Raw genomic sequence first — 27,159 nt, 5'->3', positions numbered from 1 at the left:
GCACTCGCTTCCTCTGCACTTCCTTTCCAGGTCTATCAAGTAATAGGGCAGCGCTTTACAATGAGTGGGAAACAGGCAGCAAGTGTGAAAGCTACTGGTTTCTGGCTCTAGCACAGCACAGCTGATTTACTGTCTGGTAATCGCACACAATGCAGATTCATGCTGTCCTGCACTGTGATACCGTATCACACACGGCTCCCAGGTTTCATGTTTCCCTTCCTTTTCTTTCCCTGTACAGCAGCTGTCAATGAGAACAGCAATCAGAACAGCGATCAAAGTGTGGAAGAGTTTGCAGCTTGTAAGGACAGCACAGTTCCTATCTTTTCCTAATGAGGTCAAGGAGTAAACAATATTAAGTAAACTCTAGTAAGCGATTTAAACCTTTATCCATAGGAGACCGCATTATGCACATAAATTTTACTATCAAAGCTACTGATTTCTGTTTACACTACAAACAGCTTTCAAGATTCAGGAAAAGAATATTAGAGGAACTAGGTGTTTAGCAACAAATCTCAATTTTTTGCTAGGGTTAGCAGATTTTGCTTTATTTAAGCCACATGCTGCCAATCATTTCCACTCCTGGTTTGCATCTGAGTAGGAATGAACCAGCATAAAGTGCATGACTTGGTTCAATCCACGAAGTTGGGGACTGGAAGGGAGGGTCTTCCCTTTTCTAAGAAATGCTTATAGTCACCTTGATTCTACTTCACTGACTGTTTTACCCCAAGACTAGCCGTCTAAATCATGTCCTCCCTAACACTGAAAAAACCAATACCAGCTTAGGTGGCAGTGAGCATATGCAACCAGCAAGGCATTAGTACGCCCAGAGCCTAGCCTGATCACTGAGGCCTATAGGTACCCTACTCCCCAAAGTCAACCACAAAAGCAAGGTGAAGAAACATGGTCTATACAAATTAAGAGTGCTTGGTTACTGTGTCCCCTCCACTGGGCAATATGCTATTCTACTTTAGAAGTGTTGTCACATTTGAGAGTTTACTTTTGCTAATGTAAAGTACCCAGCTACTGCTACTCAGTTTATAACAAATCAACAAAACCTCAGAAGACAGAAGTAGGTCCCTTTGTCTGTGGCCACAACATCAGTCTTAAAAGAAAATAGCCTACAAACCGCCTTTAAGTAGGATTGTAATGAAACCTGGCTCTGCACTGATATGTCAGACCAGCTTGAACAGTCAAACAGTTTAACAAGACTGATTAGATAAACCACCTCAGTTAAAACAGTTTTTCATCAGCACACACTGACATATCAGACTTGAAGAATCACTACGCTGTCTTTAGCCAAAGAGTAGTTTGAAAGCACAAAGAATGATACTTCAGCCGGCTTCCAAGACACAGCAGCAGGTTTCCAACTGCAGCTGCCTTACATGTCTGTAAAATTCCCAGACAAAAGAAAACAGTCACATAAACTAGAGTGAGACAACTTTAGGATGCAATATTTTATATTTAATATAGTAGTTAATGTCAAAAACTTCAATAAGCTTTGACACACTATCAAAGAAAACCTTTTCCAGAGTGAAGAAATTGAGATGTAAGAGTTAGACAGTGCTTTGCCACAAAAATCTAGAATTAAAAAAAAATATATCAAGTTTGACTTGATCCATGAGCAAAGAATAGGATCATTTATACAGAAAACTGAAAACAAGTGGAATTAAATAGCCTCCTTAACAATCCAAATCTCCTTTATTTTGCACTGTTCTTCACAGGGAAATTCCATTTGCAATGGACTCATTTTGGATTTATATTGTCACATTCAGAGAAGGCTCTAAAAGCAACTCCAAATGCAAGACGTCTTCGTCCTCCTCCTTTGATATGGTCAGTTCCAACATCCTTCTGCAGAGATCCTGGATTCAAGAACTAGATTACATCCTATCCGAGCATTCATAATCTAGAGTAGTGGACTCACTTCCCCACAGCTCCTCTCTGCTAATAAAGAGGAGTGGAAGAAAGTACTAGATGGATGAATAAACAAGGGAAATGAGACCAAGAGGAGAAGAAACAGATTTCTTTTTATTACTATTCCTAGAACTCCAGGAGAAGCATATGGAGTGCTTTTTCAGAAGGAGGGAAAGGGAATTGAAAATCTAAACATTACCTACAAATGTGCAATGTCAGGGAATCCCAAAGCCATGCAAAGGATCATGAGAAATCTTACTGCAAGATGCCTAAAGAAACCGTCCACCAACAGCCCAGCTCTCTACTTTCTTAAACAATGGAGCTGCTAATATCAACAAGACTCCCAAAGGTGACTCCCAGCCACAAGAGACAGTCACTTGAAAAGCACCACTTCATTGAATAATGCAGCAGGGAAGAGAGTGTGACTGCTGTGCCATCTCCCATACTACTTGTGCCTGCCCATTTGCAAATGGATTAGCAATAAAGCCTGAGAACATAAAAAAGCAACACAGCCACTGTCAGATGCACTGTTCGAGGGAGGTGGTTTTTTGATATTTCTGCAATGGTCATGTATGATGAATTATCTGTCCATTTGCTACACACAGTTGTGCTCTGTATTTCTGTGTCACAAATATCAAGTTTTCTAACTTCATTACTCCTTTGGAAAAAAATTGCCATAATTTTCCACATATCATGCGAAAGAACAAAGTTGGTTATACTTATAAAATTCCAAATTGAATAAGGCTCATGCCAAGCCCTTAGGAATAACAAGACAAAAGTGAGTTCATGGAAGTTCAAACTATAGATGGTGTCAATTATCAAGGTCGTTCATAGCAGTTCTAAATTCCTTTTGAACTACAAACTATAGCTGTGGTCTCCTGAAGTCAAATTTTGATAGGTTCAATTAATCTGTTTGGGGGACAGCGCGTGGACAGAAAAGGCACACATTCAGCCATAGAACATGGGTTTTATTTCTTAAAGGGATCTTTCTGCAGTAACATCACCAACAGTGGACTGTCACCGTTTTCATTTAGCCTTCTGAATAATCTATACTTCCATTAAAATATGCAGGACCAGTGCCACTAGTAGCCTTGCACAATAAATTGTTTCGTCAAATTTTAAACTTTTGTAGAGCTATAAATTAACGCTATTTCAGTGACTTAGCTGGAGTATGGCAACAGAACTGTGGAACACACACCACTCTAAGGCAACATCTAAATGATTTTAATAACAATCCATAACAACAACTATTCATTTGTTTGTAGCACTCCAAAACAGCCTCCCTTAAAAAAAAAAATCTGAGAGAGTAATACAGTGTAATGTTAGTTTTGCTGAAAAATGCATGCTTCTAATCATTTCCAGTGATTTACAGAGGAAATCAGTAATTTTTTGCAGCTACTATAAACAGAACAGTGCTGCACTTTGTCTCAAGTCTTCAAGGCAATACTCGAGGTAAAGCATTAAAGTGTTCATAAAAAATTCTCCACACTGAAAAAAGGAAGAATTATGAACTCTGAAGTATTTAACTGATTTATTAAAGCTGCCGCCCTCCAAATACGGTAATTATTTTGCTATTTTGATTTGTATTCTGGACAAGTAAGAATAGGAAAACAAGTGTCTCTTTGTTCCTGCAGTCAAAAAGTCAAAAGGCAATAAATGTTAAAAAAAAAAAGTCTTGTTTTAAAACATTCCCCACTTAATTGATGTTTTTTTGTAATGCACTAACTGCAGTTTAACAAAAAAATTAAGCAGTACGAAGAGTTATCATTAGCAACAACAAAAACGTTCTAATTGCATTACTCTGCTCTTTTTCAGTTAGGAGTTGTTTAAAAGTAAAAGAAAAGTTGCTTTGGAAAAGTGAATCACTCTGTTATTTCCTAGTCTGAATTTATCTGACCTCACACACTATTCCACTGGTAAACTATTAAGTTACATTAAGAGCTGCAATTGCAGTTATGGGCAACAGCAACAAGTTTTTCCTCCTTCCTTCCTCCCTCCAGTTATCTTTATCCAAAACAACATTATTCATATCACCAATATTTATAGCTATTCTACTGTGAACCTCAGCAAGGACACTTTGTCTAAAGAACATACCTCTGCACCACTCTAAAGCAAGCATGAACAGAATAAACTTGTGTAATCCAAATTTTCTTCTCACCATTAGGAGAGGCAATCAGTTATGAGTTTTGGCTTAAGCCAACAACAGTAAGGTATGTCAGTGCAATGCTCCATTTTTAAAGTGTTGATATTTAAAAGCAAAATCTGCAGTCTAAATCACATATGATATTCTATAATAACCAAACAGCTTGCGTCTATCTCACAAAACACCCCACCATCTCATCTTGGGTAAAACAAGTTATACCATCAAACTGAGTATACTAAGGTTTTTTCCTGATTGCAGGACACTTAATGTGTTATTTCCAAATACACTTACCACAAATTTCCCAGTGATGACAGTCATATTCTTGATAGATTTTTAGAAAAAAATAAAAATCATGCCCCTAAACTCTCAGGCTGTGTGTTAAACATTCAGATACTCAAAATAACTACTAGTTTTCAGGTGTGTCCAAAGAACTATTTTTATAAAGAGGAAAAGTATCTGTAGAGAGCCTTCTAAAGATTTTAAAGAACAAGCCCTTTCTGAATGCATGTTATACGCCATAATACATTACTTTTTTATTCAAATATGAATGTCTGCAGTATATTAATATAAAACAAACCATATAAAATATAAAACTCTGAATTTGAGAGAAACCTAGCTATATTTTTCTGTCTCACTGCTGAAACCACAGGGATTGGAGGAATGTGTCTATAAGCATGGAAATGCAAATCATATGGACAACAGTTCACAAGAAAATTAAAACCTCTACTTATAGTGTTTGTAATGGGAAATCCATAACAGTTTTAAAACCCACAAAATGACTGTTTTGCCCATCCCTATTTCCTCCTGCTTTCCAAAAGCAACTGGTATCAGATGGTCCTTCACCATTCCAAAATAGTAACAGCAGCTCCAATCAGCAGCAGCTATGAGAATTCTGGATGTGCCCATCCTCAAGTAACTCAGATTAACCCACCAGCCCCATTAGGTGACTAACACTGCTGCAGCCAACTCAGGGGGAAACGCTTCAACCTGCAACAAATGCAAACTAACCCCAAACACTACCCAGTGGAAACCCAAACACGCAGAACCTAGTTGCACAGAGCAAAGAAACCAGGAAACCCAGGACTAAGCTGCAGAACATGCTCTCAAAAGAGATTTTGACCTCAATCTGAAAGTTCAGAGTTGTCACAGTAACAAAGCTTTATAAAGCCCAGAAATGTCTGTTATGTTTAAGACAGATGAGCAGTTTTGTGAAGTGACACCAGGAGGAAAATATGGAATCTTAGCATGCCATCTTTACCTTTAACATCCTACAGAGGAAACCCAAAACTAAAGCAGTAACATGACTATTACTATAACTGGGGAGGCCACCTGAACTGATGACCACAGCTCAACACACATCCTACCAGAAATAATGGACCCACCTCACTCCCAGAGCTACATGTATTTTGTTTTTGCTGCAGCAGTTTACTACAGCTGCTGAGGTTAAAGCTTTCACCACTGTAGGGGCAGCCTCTCACACTGATGCTCAGAAGGCTTTCTACCACTGCTGCTCACTGCCTGATGTTACTTTAAGTTTAGCCCAAGACATTGTTTCCTAGCAGGGTGTAAGGTCAGTTATTTGAGAGAAACCAAAATAAACACTGTACTTGTTACCTTGTTTACATGAGACCAAAGCCTAATGAAGACAAGTAAATGAGTGTAGACCGGGAAAAGGGTTTTTAATTCATTCTTCTGTACTCAGATTTACATATGAATGTAGCAATTTAATCTGAAATTTTATTTATTTACAGAGAAACAAAAAATGAGAAAGCATGTTCCAATTGGGAGTAGAGATGCAATGCACAGCAAGACAACTTTTATTTTCTTAAATGTTTGCATGGTTAGAACTTTGAAAATGCAGTCAGGAATGCTTGAATGGTACATCAGAGCTTTAACAGCTCTCAGTCTTGCAATACACACTTTGGTGAAAGAAAAGCACAGGTCCTGCAATTACATGGTCTGCAAATCATGGGAGCAACCACTCCGTTTCCTGGACATCTGAAGTTCTAGGACAAGACAGCTTGTGTTGCAACTGATCATTACTCTCTTAGGTATTGCCTCTCCCAGCCAGCCTGGTTGGAGCCCAGTTTTTACTGGTTGGTCTGGCATCTACTAAAGCATAAATAGATTTTTCAAGAACTCTGCTTGTTTATGCAATTCCCACCTTTTCAAGATTCTCACATTTCCCAATTTTCAATAACAGCGATCTTTAAAAGGTGGCCCCTAACACTTTCCACATAGTTGTGAATATTCAGAGTAGCCAAGATACCAGCAAGCCTAGATGTGATCATCATCATCCTCGAGCACTGGGCAGCTCAGATTTCTCTTTAGACCAGGAAGGGATATAATACAAATCAAAAAAAACCACCAAAAAACCCCCAAAAAACTAAACCACCATCACAGCAATAAACTTCCTGATAGTTTTGCAACGGAATAGAAAGGGAAATATCCAATTTAATTTTCAAAACAAACAAACAAGAAAAACCTCACAGAAATCCCAAAGCTAAACTCTTGTGAAACAGTATCAATACTTGGACAAAAATGTTACATTTTAAATGACTCTCTACTTGACTATCATCTTTTCTTCAGGAGAACCTGAAGAAACAGTAACAAAGGAGCTCTTAAGAGTGTTACCTAATGTTCATTCTACACACATACTCCTCTTCCCATAACAGGGGTACGTTATATGTATTCTGAGTCCTAAATACATAAAGCTACACTTCAATTAATTGAAAAAAAAAAAAAAAAACAAACAAAAATGATAGGAATCTTAAGACAACAACTTTCTACTATGCCTTCCAAAAGACTGTCCTCACAAAAAAAATCTAGAGGGACAATTAGCAAAGTCAAAGACACATTGTCTACAAAGATTTGAATACAACACTTTTAACCAGTTTTTCCAAAGATAACACTTGCCAGAATTCCTTGTTTTGCAACACATTTTTATTATGCCCAGAAGCAACTTCACATTTTGTTAGATACTTTTAAGCAAGAGTAAATATGCTTCAAAAATGTTGTGGGTTTTTTTAACAGTCTAGGATTTTTTTTTTTTTTTAAATACACAATATATGTTCTATAGTTTAATTGTGAATAAATACATGGACTCTGTGATAAAATCAGATTGAATGAACAGATCTATTAATTCAGACAGTGCCTACCTTCCTCTGTAAGCAAAAACAACTGTTCATAAAGATGCTTAACTATATAATAAATGCACTCACATTCAAAATATCTAAGTATAGGTTGATTGAAATTGGACATTAGACCTGATACCTCTGTTCCACGTGGCCGCTTTTGCTAATCAAGCACTTCAACGCCACATGGACTAAGCTTCCTGGTGGCGAGAAGCCGAGCAGGATAAGGATTATCTAAGTGATAGCAAAAGGATACAGTGTTTTTTCAGAGCAGGTTGCAGAAGGTCATCCTTATATTTACAGATACCATACAATGCCTTGTGTACCCAACTTCAGAGCTTTCCCTTGTCAGCTTCAAAAGGGAAGAAAACCCACCCGGTTTCATCAATTGCCAAGGTTCTTGTCTAAGGGGAACTAGAAAGGGAAAGCAAGCAATCACGTTTGCTTACCCTATCTGTCAGGAACAGGATTTGGAATAGACAAATACTACAAAACTGCCAGCAAAATACTCATTCCTTCAATTCATACAGTACTAAAAATCACCTGCAGTTTGAGTTAGCAATAACCCCTTGTATCATCTTCAAGTGCAGTTATCAAAAGAACTCTTTCAGCTAGCTAGCTTTCATGAACAGCTTCCTAATTAAGATTAGGACAGAGCAATATCAAGGTAAAGCAACTGTATACTTTAAATATTTCCACATCAGTCTTGTTCCAATGAATTATGCTGTTTTGCATAGATCTCTGAAAGCAAAAGAACTGTTTAAAACTTTCACAATGAAGCCTTTAAAAAGCATCAGAACAAACTACTTTAAAAAGCTTGTCACAAACATTTCTTACTTTAACTTCTTTCATTTGCTATTCCACAAAACCTGAAACTAGTTAAAATTTAACTGACTTTACAAGCTGTGGAGAGACTGAGTACATAGGACACATTACAGTCATTTTTGTCTGCATTCATAGTAATTTCCTCTGATCTCAAGGGTTTTTTGCAGTTTGAATCGCTTTGCACCCTAGGAACTACAGGAAACACTATGGAAACCTCCCAGTCTCACTTTGCAAACTGTTCTATTACATTTATTCCTGGTTATGTTAATAACAGCCTACCAAAGCCAAACAACACAGTATCACAATGTTACCTGTTCAAAATTCATAAATTCTTTAATTGCAGAGGGACATGAGGCTACACTTTAACTGAACATAACAGTTTTTGCAAAAAGTCAAATGTGAAGAAAATAGTATCTAGCTTTTATCACAAAAAAAAGAAGAAAATAATATCTAGTTTTTATTACAAACATCACCAGCACTCAAAAATGGCAACAGCCTATCTTTAAGAAACACTTAAATTTTCATAGCAGGCACAGGAAGAGAATTCTTGGTTTTGTTAAACGTCAAATGTAAACATAAGAGCAAAGTGCAAGAGGGCTTCATTTTCAGAAACAGGAGGACTCAAAACCAGCCCTTTTCTTTGAAAAGTACATTAAGTCCCCTAGGAGAAGATTGTCAGATGTGTGTACATAAGCAGTTCCTAAAATGAAGTATACAGGTCCTCCTTGTAATGCTATTAAGAATTACAGATTAACACCACCATGCAGCTGACTATTTGGAATAGTCTTCATGCTCAATATTTGCAGGTTCACCTGCCATGTGGCTTTTGCCTGGGCTGAACCAACACCTCCAGCAAATAAAGGCAACAAGATAGAAGACAAGGAATTGCACCTTATACTTTATGGTCTTTTAAAATGCTTATACATTGAGTCACCACAATATGCTCAAAATAGACAGAAAAAGGAAGCTTCCATACTGAACTTCATCACAGGTGGAAAACTAATTTGAGCAGCCCTTAAGGAGTTCTTCAGCACTGCATCAACTAAGCTACTCGGCATCAAACCATCTGTCTTCGCCCTCTGCCTCATTCCAAGAGAAGGGGCATCATCCATTTGCCTCCCATCCTTCCCCTTAAAGGTTATCCATTATTTGGAAAGCTTGAAGAAGCATCATAACAGTCCTGCTTAGGCACCTGATTATATGACCTGTGCCCTGATCAAACTATACTACATGGTACCCTCTAGATGAGCATCCTTACTCTTTAGGGGCTGATTGCATTTATTTAGGTCATCTGGAAATATACTGAACAATGTCTCAGTGAGTATTAGTGAATGCTTTTGTACTAGTTAACATGCTGACAACCAGTAGGTGTATGCAACCAGACAGCTAAACCACTCCACTTTATCCTCACAGAAAACTCTGCTTAAATGACATCACGCCAGCAGGCATTTTGGAGGAAGTTATTTGATTTATTGCAATCCAGAAAGAAGTCTACAATAAACTGCTTTGAGATGATGGTAAAACTCCACCTTCAGTCAGTCGAGCTGCCTGACTCACACCACCACATCTCATTCATTCAGGGTTGTGATGCGTAGTGCAGTCATCTATGCCATCTGCTGGGTACAGACCATCCATAGATGTGGGCAGTCCTCCAGCCACACGTATGCTGCTCCCATGGCAGAATTCCAAATAAAAACCATGGGTTCATGTTTGCACATCTTGTTTGTCAATATTGCTTTGTTCCTCCAAGAACAGCTTGGCAAACTGACAGGCTAGAAAACTGCTAGCTAGTGCAAAGCTGCTCCTTTTGGCTGGATGCCTACACAGCAAATGTTGCAATTCAAGCACTCTGTGCACATTTGGAAGACCTGTGATTGGAATACAAACTTTTCTAGATCTTTTACAAAGATTGCTTGTTTCTAAAGATGACAACAGTTCTAGATACATAGGGAGAATATTCTGTTTTTTTCCAGATATTTCTATTTTACTCGAGACAGTGGTTTTCATGAAAGGATGTTCAAACTTGAAAGAAAATGTTTCCAGGTATTCTCATGTACTTCTGTAGGGCAATCTCAACCTGGTAAACTAATTTAGCTATCAAGTGACTAAAGTTTGCATCAGGTGGTGCTATGGTTTAACCCCAGCCAGCAATTAAGCACCACACAGCCACTCACTCACTCCCCTCCCCCAGTGGGATGGGAGAAAGAATCAGAGGAAAGAGAAAGTAAAACTCATGGGTTGAGATAAAGATGGTTTAATAGGACGGAAGAGGAAGGGAAAATAATCATAATAGAATATACAAAACAAGTGATGTACAATACAATTGCTCACCACCTGCTGACCAATACCCAGCCAATCCCCAAGCCACACTGCCCCCTGGCCAACTCCCACCAGTTTATATACTGGGCATGATGCCTTATGGAATATCTTATTTGGCCAGTTTGTGTCAGCTGTCCTGGCCGTGTCCCCTCTCAGCTTCTTGTGCACCCCCAGCCTCCACTGGCAGGGCAGTGTGAGAAGCTGAAAAGTCCTTTACAGTATAAACACTGCTTTGCAACAACTAAAGCATCAGTGTGTTATCAACGTTATTCTCATTCTAAATCCAACACATAGCAGTATACCAGCTACTAGGAAGAAAATTAACTTTATTCCAGCCAAAACCAGGACATAAAGTAAACAGTGGGGGTCCTAGGGAGGGGGCAAACAACTATAATGACAGGCAAGCAAGGAGGGGTGCTCATCCTGCTGAAGCATAACATAAGAATTTCTCCAAAATTACTGGAATGGAGCCAAAAGTTGCACTTGTTACTCTCCTGCTGACGTGTGGGAAAGGTAAAATTGCCAGTTGCAGTGAAAGTTGTCATGCAGATCTATTGAGACAGTGAATGCTATGTTTTCCCACAATTGTTGCCACATTTTAATTTTGTTCTGCTACTTTCCTTAAAAGGAAAGTATTTCCCCAAAGATGTTGGTACCAGATATCTATTTACCAATTCTTAATGCATTTCATGCTATGAGGATGACAAGCTATATTTTTCTCCATGCTTTCATACATATGGTACATGCAAGAAGCTCGTATCTAGTCAGTAAAAAGAATTTCACGCTATCTTGCATAAGAACAGTTTTCTTAGTTCATTTAGATAAAAGCAGTAGCTAGGCACAGCACTAGCTCTTGAACAGCATCAGGAATCATCTGTGCACAAACATTTCATGCATGGGCTCAAATGCACTTCTGACCTATGACAATACAGTTTTCATTCAAGGACACACAGAAACAAGTGCATATATTCCTCACTGATCACCCCATACCCTTGACAGCTTAGGAGTTTTATGCTTCATTGATGCAGAATCCCGATGATTGCATAGCATCATGCTGCTTCGTTCCCCCTTTCATGAAAACTAGTAATTTGTAAACACTCCATTTATATTTAAACTTTCCATATCAAATGGGGAGGAATTCACCATGTTGAAACTCAGTGGTCCTACTGACCTTTTGCGGAAGATGGTCAGGAACCAAAAAGCAGCACAGGGACTGGCAGTTCCACATGTCCACAAGAAAAACAAACAGAAGACCAGTATCTTATGCAGTCTATTTTACAATCTTCTCCATCTTCCAGTGCTTATCCTTTCCTAAAGTCATAGAAGTTAATAACAAGGTTAACAACATCTTTGCAAGATAGTTGTTCACTTTGCCTATATTTACAGCTTGAGGAAAATCCTAATAAAAATGCATCCTACAATGCGCTACTAGTCTAGCCAGTTGCAAGATACTAAAAGGAATCCTCTTTCCTCCTTTTTTAATGCATAGTAAGATTGAGCAAAACAAATTACTCTTGCTGATGCCATGCAGTTAAAGTGCAAATTGCAAAGTCGTTTCCACAATTTTTGTGTCATTCTCCTGAAAAGAACTAAAGCTCTGAAGATGTTGTAACAAGAGATAAAGATTTAGTTGCAGTCCCTCCTAGTTTTAAACACGCAAAAAACCAGCCCTGTGGCGCCTCGACTTTTGCCTCTGGCATGATTTCTGTTTGATCTTACCCAAGCAACTTAAATTTGGTTTTAAGCCTCTTTTTGCCATAAGCATAAGATGAATGATTATGCATAACATTGCATACGTTACTATAGTATTTGAGGGTGTTTTATAAGCAAACAGTCCTGAAAACAGGTATCAGGAATGAAAACTGATTAGAACATGTGTACAAGCACATGTCCCAGCAGAAATTCTTAGGCAAACCTGCCCTGTTGTTAGAAGGGGGAAAGAAGGGAATGCTTTTTTACTTGCAGAAATGTTAGTAACAGGCACATTCAAATTTTTTTTACAGAACAGGAATGAACAAACTGATGTTAAGATTGCTGGAAACAGTGTGGTGGCCACACCAACACATTTTGAATTGAACGGATTTGCTGAAATCCGGAAGAAAAGCTTGACTGAAAAAAGAGGCTATTAAGGTAATATAAACCTTACCAGCCTCAGCTGAATCCACTGTCGATGGCTCATTCAAGGATTATTCAGCTAACTGACCCTTGACAGTGTTCTGTGGGACCATTTTTAATTAATTCACAATTTCAGTGGATGACTTTACAGACACTAATAATATTTTATAGATAGAGCATGGAAACAGAGACAGATCTATGGGGTAACAAAGTCATGGAGCAGTACTAGATCAACTGAAAGGCTCAGAAAGAAACCTTCAGCTTCCCTGTCAGCAGTCATCAAGTACACTGTAGAACAACTGGCAAGACCTTCTACTGTATCTCATCGCTTCTTTCTCCAACCTTCTCCTTTATATAATTATTTCCTCTTGATGTCACCAGACACACAATAACTGGGCTAAAAAATTAAGCTTGCTGTCTAAAGCAATCCTCCCACCTCCTTTCTCCACCTGAGTTCAAGCCTATACAGGAATATTACAACATTTCTGGGGAGTTTTCATCGTTATTTCTTAAAAGAAGCTTCTTTTTAACTCTTATACGCAAATTGTCAATATGCATCAACTGGCAATACTTTATTAAAATAAGCCAGCTAGAATTTATATAGCTCTACTGCTATATATGCCATTGTACATTACATTTCTTATGCCAGTAAAAATAAACTTGTTAAGGGCCTGGTATATTGCACAAAAATGCTACAAGTTATTACCCAAAGTCGGGGTGGGGGGGAATAGAGAGAAGTTTAAGTATGCTAGATGCTGAACAGGAATGCCTTATTCTTAGAACTGTCTAATGCCCCAAGCTTCAGAGTGTCATATCTTGTGTTCACAGGAGGAGTTGTATAATACTTTATAGTGAATTATGGAGAAAAAAATGTTATGGTATGAACTATTCAGTTTCATTTTACTTTCCATACATTGCATAATTTACATCAAAAAGACAACATAGAAGTAGAAAGTTTAGAATGTATTTAAAACGAACATCTCTTTTACATAATTATCCTGAACTGTTCTTAAGATTTCAGACCCATGGAAATTCTTTGCAGGGCTTTAATAAAAGAAAGCCTATATAAGCCCAGCCACATATTTCATGTTTTGAGAAAGAAAAAGATCCAAAGTGCTTTAATTTCAGTTATGTTTCCCAAAGATAGGATCTGCTGAAGGGTAGAAAGCAGCTCAAGAAACCTTTAGAATGACCAAATTCTAGAACCACAATCAAGTCTTTACTGATCCATGAACTTCAGATGCACAAACATCATCTCTACTACAGAAAATCACATACATGAGATAACTACATTACACACATTTTCAATATTTACTGCAACTATCAATCAAAAATACTCTCAGTTGCTTGAAGCAGGGGACTTGTATGTTACTATTAGCGTTTGAATTATCATTTCATTTCAACAAACTGAATGTAAGTACAAGAAAAAATATTTTAACCTTTCCAGTCAATGTTAAATGAATGAGAACAGTTTTAAGCATTACAGTATTCCAAAATGGTACAAATTGGTGAGGTCTCTAAATGATACGAGCCTTCATACTCATGAAAAGCACAACCTGAAAAGAGAGTAATGGAAGAAAAAAAAGGAAGGGGGCCTTTGCTTTGTTTTTTAATAGCATACAAAAAGGCTTTTATCCCCAAAGAACCTCAGTGTAGCACAAATACAATCCTTCAGATGGAAGACCTGTAATTTTTCAATGCTCACCAGCAATATTAGCTAACATGAGGACATTACTTCGTACTTTCCCAGAAACATTTCAGTCCAGGATAATTAAAATGTGTCTATCCACTTCTAGAGCCCAGAGGGAATACATTCCCTTAAACAGAGGCAGTCTTAAGCAGGCAGTCTTAGTCTTTAGCCCAAAGACTAATATTAAAACTTAGTTACAGCAGGTTAATACTCCAAACAGAACAAATTACTTTCAGACAAAGTAGTCAAATCTTTCCTTTGAATTTCAAACTATAATGCAATGCTAGCATAACACTGGATCCTTCAGTACCATGGTAGGTTGAATTATTTTTACAGACATAGGGTTCCATCTCTGAAATAATTTAGAATTAAAATACTGACACCACTTCTTGCAACTTGCAGCTGAACAGCAAAGCACACAGCCGTGGGTATCATGAACATCACCAAGATCCAGGGATGGAAGCACACAGTTTAACAGGTCTGTAGCAGAGGCTGCAAGTACCTTCCTGCAAGGCTTTCATCAAGACATCTGAAGTCATTAGTCTATTTTAAAACCTGAATAGACTTGACAAAAGATTACCTCACATACCATGGAGAGCAAGGCAGACTTCAGAACCAACGTCAGATCACAGATCCCTAAAGTGCTTCCCAGGTAATCCATGGCATTGAAAAAAATAGGTGTTCTCACTTAAAAGATGCACATCAAGGCCACCTCACTCCATACTGAAAGCAGAGAAACTTTTGTCAAGATCCCAATTTAATCAGTCACCTTCATACTGTTCTACAGTTAGCTCCTATCTTTATACTCAGGATAAATGGAATAATGTGCCAACTTGATGATTCATCTGCAGGTAATCAACCAGCTATATCTTCCTTCATCTCATGTGAATAGCATTTGTTTTGTTGTTTGGGGTTTTTTGTTTGTGGGGTTTTGTGGTGGTGTTCAGGGGTTTTGTTTGTTTGTTTTGTTGTTTGGTTTTTTTTTCCCTTTTTATTTTAAACTTCCTTCCTTCACCAGTGGTAGAGCCCGGCCTGGAAGAGGTATCAGTAGACCATGAGAAACTGCAGTTCTTCACTGATATGTCCCCAGAGCAGAAAATGTTTGGCTACAATTTAATGTGACACCTTTGGTTTTGGCACAACATAGCAACCTTTCAGTCACTGTTTGAAGTTACAGAAAAACAATGTGCAAGTCAAAGTTTAGCTGTAAATTAACACTCACTTCAATAAAAAATAATTTTAAAATAATGACATCAGCTAAGCTACTCTTTTGTAGACATCTTCTCACACCTGCAAATATAAAATACACAACAGATGTTGGAGAAAGAGGACTAACTCCATCCTCCCTCACCCCAACTGAAATATTGAGTTTCTACAGGAAAACTTACACACTGTCACTTTGATGCAAGCTGATTACACTCAATCTTTTCTAAATGTTTGGTTGTGCTGGCATGTATATAAAGAAATCAAACTTGCACAACAAAACAGGTCTAAAAACCTTGATACAGTTCTGCTCCAATTACAGTACAAGACAGGAAAACTGGAAGAGCAAAGGAGCTCTATCCTGGTGCAAAACCTAATTCAGCAATCACTAATTTGGCAATTGATCAAGGAAATCAAAATACTGGATCAGTTCCAAAGAGCACTGAACTTCCACAGTTTGTAGCTGACAGTAATTAAAAGTTGGGTGGATGGCTTGTGTTAGAAACCAGCAAGGAGCCCACAGCTCCTTCTGGATGTTCCCAGTAAACAACTTGTCAGCATTTAAAACAAAGCCTCTTGTTTCCTCAATTCCTACAGAAGATTGACTGACATTTTAACCTACCTGAAGCCAGACTGACAGCAGATACTGGTCTCTCACAGTAAAAAAGGTTTTTGGATTTTGTTGTGTGGGTTTTATTTGCTTTTTGTTTTTTTTAAATTAAGAAAACCCTATGCAATACCATTAGTTTTTCAATTAACATACCACCTCAGGGACAATCCATCCTCAAGAAAAATGAGGTGTTAATGGAGTATGTCATACTAAATGTTCCCTTCAACCTTAATAGAGCAAAATTACTTTCAGCTCTGGTAAATAAGCAGTTTGACTCAGATATCATTTTTACAATGTTAAAAAAATACCATTCTGGTTATTGTAATCAGATTAACATTGCTTGGAGGACCTTTTTTTTTTTCCCCATCCCTTACCCTTAAATAAAGTCAACAAGCTTCAGTAGGACTTAAAATAACCGTCCTTTTCCACAAGGGAAAGGGGGGACCAAAAATTGCTCAGGTTACTGTCACTGGCATTTGCTAGAAGAATGTGTTTCAAAAGCTTCTTCAAATCTTAAAAATCTTTGAATCTAGGATTTAAGGAAGACAAATTCTAAAGGAAACAAGTAATTTTTAAAAGACAAAGGTTCACAGGCTCTAAGTCTCTAGTATTTTCCTTTTTTTTCCAAGCCCTTATATCATTTTACATGTCAAGGTTCTCTGGTTCCAAATGCTGACCCCTTAAACTAAGGACTAAACCACAGTAAACTGACAGTTTCAACCTCCACTCTCCAATGCATGGTTCAAAGCAAGTTTGCATGGTGCAGAAGAACAGGGTATTAGTTTGAAATCATTAATTCCAAAATAATCATCCAAACAGGGAAAAAGTATCAAGTAGATATTAAATCCATTTCTAGCTACTCCTTTTAATCCCAAAGGTACCAGAAGTATTTGAAAACTGCTAGTTTTCCCCAGAAGAGGGTCACAACAACAAAGCAAGGGATTTCTGTATTTCCACATTTTGCTTTCAACCCTATTCCCCAAACTAAAAGCTTGAGTACAAGTTTCTGATCACTTTCACAAGCAGGGAAAGCAGGAGTAGTTTAATCAGGTTCAGTATTGCCCCAATGAGCCCATGCTAGGCATCTAGGACCCTACTCACAAAACTGGCAGCCATGTCAGTCCCACAAAGCTTTCATGCTTTGGAAAGTCAAAAAGCAGCAGCAAGATAAAAAAAGGTCTCCATCCATAGACTTAAGATGGCATCATTATAACCTTCCGCATTTGGAGATTTCATTTTTAAGTAGAAATTATAATTGCATTTAATCTCACTGCAAATGAGATTAAAAGGTTAACACACAGAAGCTGCCAAACATACCATCTCTTGGCAACAGTTGTCAGAAATCTGCAAACTAGGGATGCCAGATTTTTTTTCTTAAGCATTCAATTTAGATTACTGATTAGAATCACTTGAGTATAATATCTTCTTTATAATATCCTCTTACAGTTTCTGTAAGAAAATTTACAGTTCTTTCAACCATCTGCACTATCATCTTTAGAATATGGTCAACATCCACAGTATTTAGTATATATAACGTAAGCATCAGTATTTTCAAGTAAATCAATTTTTTTTCAGAAGACAGACCATCTAGCATTCTCACAATACACTTGAACCCTGTAAATTTTACAGATTACTAAAGGACAGGAAAATACATAAACCGAATATCCAGTTGTGCTGCAGAATTAAAGGCAGAGATAAATGACAGAGAGGCAGCAGAAAAATACAGTCCAATCAAAGCCTAATGGAAGCATTCCAGTAAACGTGCCACCAAACTAAACCTCTTTAGTGTTTGATATCTTATCAGGAAGCAAAGGATTCTTCTAAGAAGGGCCTATGAAAGCAACTGTTTTGTTGCAGGCAAACAAGCTAATGGTTTTATTAGAAATGTATGCTAGAAGGTTTATCTGTTAAGCAAGAGTTGCTTTCTTTATGCAGTGTTTTAAAAACTAATGATTGAATCACTTGTTGTACTACTTAGCTACACACTAGTGCAGTATGCATAATACTCTGATGCAGCAATCATACCTACGGTATTAAACAAGCCCTTCTGAAGGGAAGTTAGTATCATTTACCAATCTGTTCCTGCTATCATTAACAGTTGCCTAGAGAACAAGATTTAGTAAAGAACTGAAGGACAATACTGATCTCAAAGTATTTCACTACAGAATGAAAGTTTGAAGATTTAAGGAACATTATAGAAACTGTCAGTCTGCTTGTTCAGCCTGGAAATTATTTTAATAAGTAAAAACACCAATAGAGAAATACTCAAAATGTGATCAACTGACTTGGCACTGGTTCTACCTGAAATTGAGCTATCATTTCTTTCCCCCTACCCCTTCTCAAAACAGGTTTTTCCAATACCCCTCTGAATACAGATGTAAGGCAAGTCAAAACATACCATCGAGTTTCTCCTGTTCCATGTAGGTTGCTGGAAGGTGCTTATTTTACTTGGTGAGAGAGATTCAGACACTGCATGCCTTAGTTACTGCTTCGGTTTTATTACTTTGCAGAAATAAAGGCTCATTTTGACATCAAAAAACCCTATGCTAGATTTGGTCCTGTTATATACTGAAGTCAACAGATTGATATACTAGACACACTTGATGGCATGTAACTAACTGGCTCTTATATATATTATTCAGAATATATATACTTGGTCCTTATATATTATTCAGAATATATACTTGGCCCTTATATATATTATTCAGAACTCACATTTTATGGCACACCATTCATTTTTTTTAGTATGTTACAAGTACACATGAAATTCATATTAGTGACTATCTTCTTAAAGCATCTTCAAACATATGGACAACAAATATTTCTCAAAGCACTCAATATCTCCCACAATAATATACTCTTTAGTATTTCTGCTTAACTATCACAATATTGGGTCATATAATTGTATGTGCTTGATAGCCTCCAAGGTAAAGAACCACCTACCCTCTCCCCTAAACAAGGAATAAGATTCAGAGAAGAGTGACAGGAACTCTGTGCTGAGAGCAAACATTAGTGCACAAATTGGGAGTTTGGGTGCACTAAAAGTGTGTTAATCTGTCCCCGAAGATCTTAATGAAGATACTAAAATAGGAACTGAGAACATATACGTATGCAGAGAGCATGCAAAAACAAGCCAACAGGAGAAAAAAGATGTGTACATTTTTTTCCACCATGCACCACACTAAGCGGAGCTTCCTTCTTCCTTCCACGTCCTCTGCGAGGCCAAACATGAAAACACCAGAAGTTCTCTGATCCTCCTCTGTGCTTCAAGGTTGCAAAAAGGGAAAGGCAATACCAAGTCTGATTCTTATAAGTTAAGATGAACAAGAAGCAGAAGGTAAAAATAAGAAAAAGTAGCCACAATTGGGAAGAAGCTAAAAACTTCCTAAAATCCCAGGTTTAGTTCCTTCAAAGGCAGCTAGAGGTTCCTGAGAATAAGCCAAAAACCCATACACACCAGATTTCAGCTTTCTCACTAGACTACATGGGAAGGATACAGTTACATTTAAGCCACTGCAGCAGAAATTAATGCTAGAAGGAAATGCTTTTTCAGTAAAGGGTTGCTCAAAAAATTCGCCTGAGAACAAAACTGAGAATAAAGGGCACTTGCTAATTGTTCAAAGAGCAAATGGCCTGAACAAGTCAAATAACTGTAGCTGCTACATTAAAAATACATCATATTTTATCCTCTAATTTTAACTGCTGGGGCTTTGGGGCTGAGGGGGTTGCCACTTTTGGTTTTGACACCATACAGGGCCTGCCATAAGTTATTTCAGAAGTTGAATCTTGGACTATCACATTAATTTATCTAACATGCATACACCAAATGACATTCCAAAGAAGCTTTCACCACGGAGGAAGTAGATTCCTCCCTATTATTCTTCTTCCCAGGACTCCCTAAAATGCCAAGGTTCACATACTAGAGGTGCTCACAACATCCAACTTTCTTCTCCCAGATTTTTCTTCCCTTCAGACAAAGCTTGGTGTGTCTTGAAAAACTCTGATGTTCAGAAAACTTAATTAGCTTATTAATTAGCATAATTATTTATTAACAATTTATTAGCAATTAACAGTACCTGTTTACCTGCAGGAAAGAAGCTCTGTATAATTTTATGCCTGCTCCCATGCAAAAGGTTTCACAAAACTGATTTATTTCCTTTAAGCTTGCTTCATAGCCAGCTTCAAAACTATATCAGAGCAAAACTTTCAGCACTTAAAAGTTAATGGCAGCACATTAAGTATTAAAACATTCACTAGCTGAAATAAGCTGGGCTATCCTGTGAAGAAGGTGAAATGAGAACAATTTTCTTCCACTGAGTTTACTATTGAACCATTTGAGAACATAAACTTGCAAATTACTTCCATGTTGCTAATCCTAAACAAGTATTCTAACTATTATATGAATGGTATAAAGTGTATCACCCCACTGGAATTGGAATAAAGAGAGAGGAGAAAAAAACCCACAGCTCACACAGTAGTCATTGTTTTAATATCAGAAGGGGAAGCCAACACTGGCATAACTCTTAATCTGCTGAACTACTAGTTTACCTTGATAAAATTTAACTAAACTATCAGACTGCTTTGAAGGTGTATGCTAAGAATATTAAAAAAATAATCACCATCAGCTTTCAGAAAATAGCTTCCAGAAGACTAGATGCAGACTGTAGACACAGCCTTAGATTGAAATTTAAATGCAGCTATACCTTACAAGGCCAAAAAAATATACTTAATAAGGAAACTTAAGTCTTACTAAAGAAACATATGTACCAAATTAATTTTGTTTTTATCTCTACATAAAAGAACATGTTTTACAGAGAGAGGGATTGTTTCTGAAGCTACTGATTCCACATCTTGATAAAAGGCTAATATAAATATTATTAGTTAAACTTTCACCAAGATGGAGATGCTAGAGAGCAGGAAGCACACTTATGTAATCAAGCAAAGTAAGTTCATATTCAGTAACAGTCTTCACAGAACAATATTGTTTGAACCACTGCTCTCAAACACATCAGCAGATGAATAACTTATTTTTAAAAAGCATTTACTTGTAGAAGTTTATTATACTCAATAGGAAATATTAAACACTTCACCTTTAAGTGACCAGTTTAAGTTACATTGCAATACCAAGAACCTACACATATGCTCCAAAACAGAAACCACCAACTCTTCAGTGACTCAGTCATTAGTATCAGATTTTGTAGTTCAGTACAGACTTTAAAAAGTGAGACAGCAAATCCTCACATAAATTGTCAAGTGAAGACACTTCATAAAAGAATCTGTACTATTCTCAGCCTTAATTAGTAGGTTTACAGTAATTACTGTAGAAAAAACACAACTAGCCCTGTTATTTGACAGCATTTAATTCTACTGTAGTTTATGATTTCCATCTCATCTTTTCAGGGGGCAGTTTCCAGCATGGCACACTACAAGATGATGAGGTTTATGAATGTGTCAGTTCCAGAGGAAGGGAGGAGAGGACCACTGCCCAACCCCATCAGAGAAGAGGGAGCCCAAGCAGGGTTGTTTGGGTTTGTGACCACAAGCAAATATTTTGCTTTACCTTCCCTCCCACCCCACCTCATTCAGTAATGAAACACATTTGTGAACTCAAATTATGAAACAAGAAATTTCTCCCCTAGCAGCAGGTCTACTCAAGGTAGAAGTTTGTAATTCTCATCTAGCACCAATGTGCAAAGACAGCCATCATGGTAAGCACAGTCACCTAAAAATCTGAATGTGTACTTGGGAGGGATGGAAACAAGTAATGTCATTCTATGTCATTCTATGCTGTTGATCCTTTTCTACAAGTGATAATGCAAGGTGAGCTTCTTCTCTCCCAGGTTGGAGAATAGTTACAACACACACGCAGCCCAAGAGTTGGCCCTTCAGAACTGAATGAGCTGAGGTCCAGCGGCACAAAACTCAAGTCAGTGCTACCTATTAATGCAGGCAGTCAAGACACACAGAAAAGCACCAGGGAACTGACTCACTTCTCAAAATGGAAAGAATGAAGGGGAAAAAACCCAAAAAGCAGAGTCTGGCTAATCTTGGTTAGAAATCAGCAACTGTTCTCTAGTTTTCAAGTTTAAAGTTTTTCTACTAGGCACACCAACCTTGACCCTTTTATTCTAGCCCTGAACACCCCTGCTCCTTATGGAAAGCCTCTAGGATTCTAATTACTCTAAAGCCTACATCAATTCATCTTTGCTCCTGGTAAGCGAGACAAATTTTTTTAAATATCTCTTTAGTACTCCAGACCTACTCCAGGACTACTACTTCCAGTCTACAGTCTTCTCCTTTACAATTCCTTCGGTTTAAAATTAATTTGTCTTCTATCTTCATCTCTTTCTTGAATTACTGTTAATCAACTCCCAGCCATTCTTCCTCCTGAGGCTGGCTGCCCTTTTCATACTGTCCACTCCCAAAGAATCTTTGGTGTTCCCAGGACTGCAACCTGTTACCAGGGTCAAGACCTGACCTCTAAATCTTCATGTTTAGAAAGTACATGCAACTTCTAGTTTTACAGTGCTGTCCCACTGCTCTCTTCCCTCACCTGCACCACCATCACAGACCAAATCCTGTCTTAACATCACTATTTTCAGCAACATTTCCAAGATTGGTCTTAATTATCTTTGAGCTCTTCAGGAACATATGGCTGCATCAGGAAGCTGTGCTAGGATAAAGTACATCCACCTATTTGCAGGACCAACTCTTTGATCTCCTCCACTGCTGTCACAGTTGCCATTATTACTTCTCCCTGTTCTCTCAAACCTGAAATCCAAGCCCTCCCTGCAAACACCCTCCTGACAGATCCCTCTGCTCAGCAGCCCAGGCATTCCTCAGGTGTTGCTATTGCAGCTCAGGAACTGCTTTGTGCTGCAGCAGTAACAGCAGCTTCCCAGACTGTGCCAAACCATGCACAGGCACCAAAGGCAGCAAGCCCCAAGCCCCAATTTCTGCTCTCAGAGATGGTGTCAGCCGACTTCCCTCCTCACCAGCCACGTGTGAGGACAGACCTTCCTTGATTTCCTTCATGCATCAGTATATATGTCACACACAGTATGCATAGGAATGTGCAAAGTGCTAATGGCATGTGCTACTGCTTGACAACCACTGATGCCAAAGTGATACCAGACAGAAAATACTCTATTACGGTTCAACCCATCATTTTTTACTGGTGGTATACGATAAGCCTGTACTCCTCTGGTGCTTGTATTAGAATCATTATCCTGATAAGCAGGCTGGTCTACACAAGTCAGAACAGTACATTTCTGACTTATAAATGTAACAAATCATTATCCTGCTTAACTTAACAGGGATCAAGTGTAAGCCACAACCATTATTTAGAACCATTATTCTTACTAACCTACTTGATTTTTGACAGGTAAATTTAAGACTGCCTTTTTTGTTAACTATATTAAGGTATCAATCTTTCACAAAAAAACCCAGAGAATTTTACAGGCATTACTTTGTTAGTGACACAAATACTACCTATCAAGCTTACCTTTTCATCTTACTTTTACCTAGTATAAATGAAGATTTGTGCTTTCTTAACTAGGCAAAAAAATCAGCATCTATATTCTTCCTTTTTCTTTCCTACTATCCACAGTATTGTCAACATAATTTGCATGTTGCATGACCTTAACTAGTTCTTGCATTAGAGGAAACAAGAAAAAACCCTTCATCAGAAACAGTTTAATACAGTATCTTCTATAGAAGCCTTCAGCACTTCAGTTTTCCTAACAGATTAAAAAGGGATTGAGCCATAAACTGTAGGCAGATAGTTGATGTTCTTTCAATAGTGTCAAAGTGTCTTATAAGACATTTATATATAATTATAACAAAAAGTCCACACTGACAAAAAGAGAAATTGTAAAATGCCAATTCCCTAAGATCAATAGGATTTTTTTTTACCTAAACTCAGTCAAGTAGGATTACAGGTTTAAAGGTAAACTGTCACAGGAAATTACATCATTTCCCATTATTTACTCTAAAACTAGGTAAGAGTGTTTACTCTCTCTTTCCAGAATGAAATAGCACAAACAAAAAGAAGCTTCAAGACCCATGGTACTTGTGAGTGAAGTGTCACATGCAAGGTATGTCAGGGCCCTAGATACTGTCCAGAGCCTGACTCAAAGCTTAATGAAATTGGTGACTACAGGGTATGAGTTTTCTATAGGAGAAAAATGGATAAGTGTTATTTTATTTTAAACAATTAAAAAAAACCACACCAAGACAAAACCCACCAACCTACCCATGTCAAAACTGAGGTCTTGTTACTTCCAGTTCTTGGCACAGAAATCTGTACTTCATATATATTTTAATTTTTTGGGGGTACCTTACAATCAGGTACAGCAAAACATTTTTGCTTGTAAGGTTAACTGCTTCACATCTACAGCATCATTATTTTGAAACAGTGAAGTATGTTTCATTTGTCTTTAGAGACCACACAGAACCACCTGATCCTGAGACAGAAACACTTTTCTGTATTTTATTTTTAAACGCACACAAGTAGAAGAGCACTGTTTCAGAGGACTACCCTTTTAGCCAGAAAAAGATTATATAATACAACATAACTCTGCTGTATCAGATCACACATCATAAGTATTTATGCAGTGATAAATACTTCTCAGAGAACATGGAAACAAGATAGTTTATAAGTAGACCTTGTACTCCAGGTGATACGCCTGATCCTTTAGTTTCTCCCCCTCCACCTTTCTCAGGAAAGCACAATAACTACAGACATCTGCTATGTGACTATAGACACATCATAGTAGTACTAGAAGTTAATATTGTACAAAACAACAGCTACACATGTAAGTCAGCTAGGTTTTCCTACCAGGACACTACTGTTAACCTGCTTATCCAAGATGAGAAACACCTTTACTACTATGTAAGTACTGAACATTTCCCTGTAGGAGGGGAAGGGAAATCCCCATTCCCTCCCTCAGTTCAGTTTTTCCTACAGCATCCTTTCAAGTCTCATAATTTTAATAGTGGCTCTTTTCAATGCCAGTTTTTCCTTTCTCTTTTTGCCAAAAGACTTGTTCTCCTTTAGCAGATGGAGTAGAGGCTGGAAAATATTCTTTCCTACATACTTGCAACAGAATATACTTATCACACCTATATGAGCTTTGAACCTATCAAAACTGTTTAGAAGCTACAAAAACCAGTCACATTTAACAAAGAGTAACTAAAACCCAAGTAGGACAATTTCAGTTTTAGGAGAAAGCAGATTCTAACCACTCCTGCCAACTTTCTTGGTCTTCAAACTAAGAGAGAAAAAAGTGATTTCAGCAGAGGTGAAAGATTTCAGGTTTCCATACCAAGGCAGGAAGGCATGATTAAGCAGTCGCCTCTGCATCAGATGCATTTTCTATTTTCTCTTAAAAAAAACAGAGAAAGAAAAAGGCAATTATTCTATTATAATACAACACAAGTATGAGGCTCTGTGGTTAAGAAAAAAGCTGAAGTCATACTTAAATAACTTTGCCAAAAGACTTCAAGCATTTCCTTTCTCATTCCAGGAGCCAGCATACAAGCTAGGCACACCTTATAAACCCCACCACCATCCTGGCCCTAATACATTCAAGTTTTTTGCTTCACAAAAGAAAAACAGCTAAACAGTCCAAGTATATATATGCCCAAACATTTATACACATACATATCTTATTGAAAAAAAGCCTGATAGTATTACTAAAACCAGATGTACACCTTGCTTAAATGCGAGAATAAAAGCATGTTTCACTTGCAATTAAAGCACAATGAATGAAGGCAGCAAAGGAGATAGACACTCTGTACTCACTGTTTCAAGGACTTTCTCCATAAATGTCATGAATTTTTTTTTTTGGTCATAATTTGTTTATTGGAGTATTATTTTCTGTCTGCCCCAGTTACAAGTTAGAAAGAGGTTGTATCTGGCTCCAATTCTGGGTCATTCCATCTGCAACACTGGAGGAGATGTTTGCACATTACCCGGTAAGGGGAGAGGTATAGGGACAATATAAAATGCCACCACACCAATATCGCCTTTTGTTGGGAGATACCAGTGGCCTTCAGCAGAATATTTTGGTGTGCTTATAAGTTAATGATCTTGAAACTATTTGTTGTTTGAAGTTTTAGGTTTTGATTCTGCCACTTCTTAGAAAAATTGGTTCACTGAAAGCAAGTAAATGTCCTTATTGGTATCAAAGCCCCAGATCTGCTCTGAATCCAAAATCTCCAAGAAATGATAAGGAGTATATTGATACACTGAAAATCAATGAAGTGATATGTTAACATTATTAACGTTTTCATCCAACCCTGGGATGAATTTCAAGTAGTCCGATTAGTAGGGTCTGTTCAAGGATTGTACACAGAGACCATAGTGGTTACTAACCAAGAGGAAAAAAATGGAGGGGAGAGAGTAGAAGGATGACTTCTTAGTTTAATTTACATGGACTAAATCCTTACTAGAATTCACTGTTATGAATTGTAATAGGAAGAAACTGATTTGTGGCTTTGTCAGATGTGTATGCATTAGCATTGCCAAGCAACTTTCAGCTAAGGAGACTTGACATTGAAGAGGTGGGGAAGGAAACACTTTCTACACCATATCAGACTCAAATATGAAAGGTAAATGGTTTTATATTTCAGCTAAAGCTTTTTGCCAAGTTTGTGAACTTATGTTGAGAGACCACTTCCCTTTACCCCCATTAGAATCCATATTTTGCTCCTGCCTGGGCAAGAAACACAAGACCCACTCATTTGTGGGACAAACACGGTTACATGGGGGCAAGTACAAGACTTGACTTTCCTTGCCTGCATCCTGAGTGAGCATCTAAAATAGCCTAACCCTTTGACTGTCCCACCCATCCCTCCATTACAGGCTTGGGTTAGGTAGAAGTGGCCACGTCAGAAGAGGAAGAGCTGTGGTTTAGTCTAGACACGGCATTTCCCCTTTCCTTTACCATGGTCCTGCTTCCAGCAAAGATCCTTTAGTCAGCGTGCTATGGAGAGGAGACTTTCAAGAGCTGTGAAAGGAAAAAAAAAAAAAACCTGCTAGTTCAAAAAGGAAGACCTCAGAACAAAGCTATGAGCAAAGTAGCTGTGGTACAGTTTGGTATTCACCAAATTTCCCTTCTTGAGGTTTTGTCTATGCTTAGAAAGGTAGCACTAAGCATCCTGGATCCTCCCCTTATAAAGATCTCCTATTTGAGATCAACTAGCC

At 37.8% G+C, this 27,159-nt stretch overlaps 1 protein-coding gene across 3 annotated transcripts in view; it reads right to left on the bottom strand.

Annotated features, from left to right (window-relative positions):
• Positions 1-27,159, bottom strand: part of GMDS (GDP-mannose 4,6-dehydratase) — a 424,244-nt gene that overhangs the window by 358,279 nt on the left and 38,806 nt on the right. The window contains exon 2 of one of the 3 annotated variants that reach the window (XM_074827104.1): positions 14,727-14,860. The exons of 1 other annotated variant lie outside the window; for it this stretch is intronic. In XM_074827104.1, the coding sequence (XP_074683205.1) occupies positions 14,727-14,798 (72 nt within the window). In that variant the 5' untranslated portion in view covers positions 14,799-14,860. Of the gene's footprint in view, positions 1-14,726; positions 14,861-26,899; positions 26,963-27,159 lie in introns of all 3 variants that reach the window. One more of the 3 variants, XM_074827112.1, reaches the window with a different exon arrangement.

The sequence above is a fragment of the Strix aluco genome, chromosome 1, assembly GCF_031877795.1.
Source record: "Strix aluco isolate bStrAlu1 chromosome 1, bStrAlu1.hap1, whole genome shotgun sequence".
NCBI lineage: Eukaryota > Metazoa > Chordata > Aves > Strigiformes > Strigidae > Strix > Strix aluco.
This window is presented reverse-complemented; position numbering and strand designations above follow the sequence as displayed.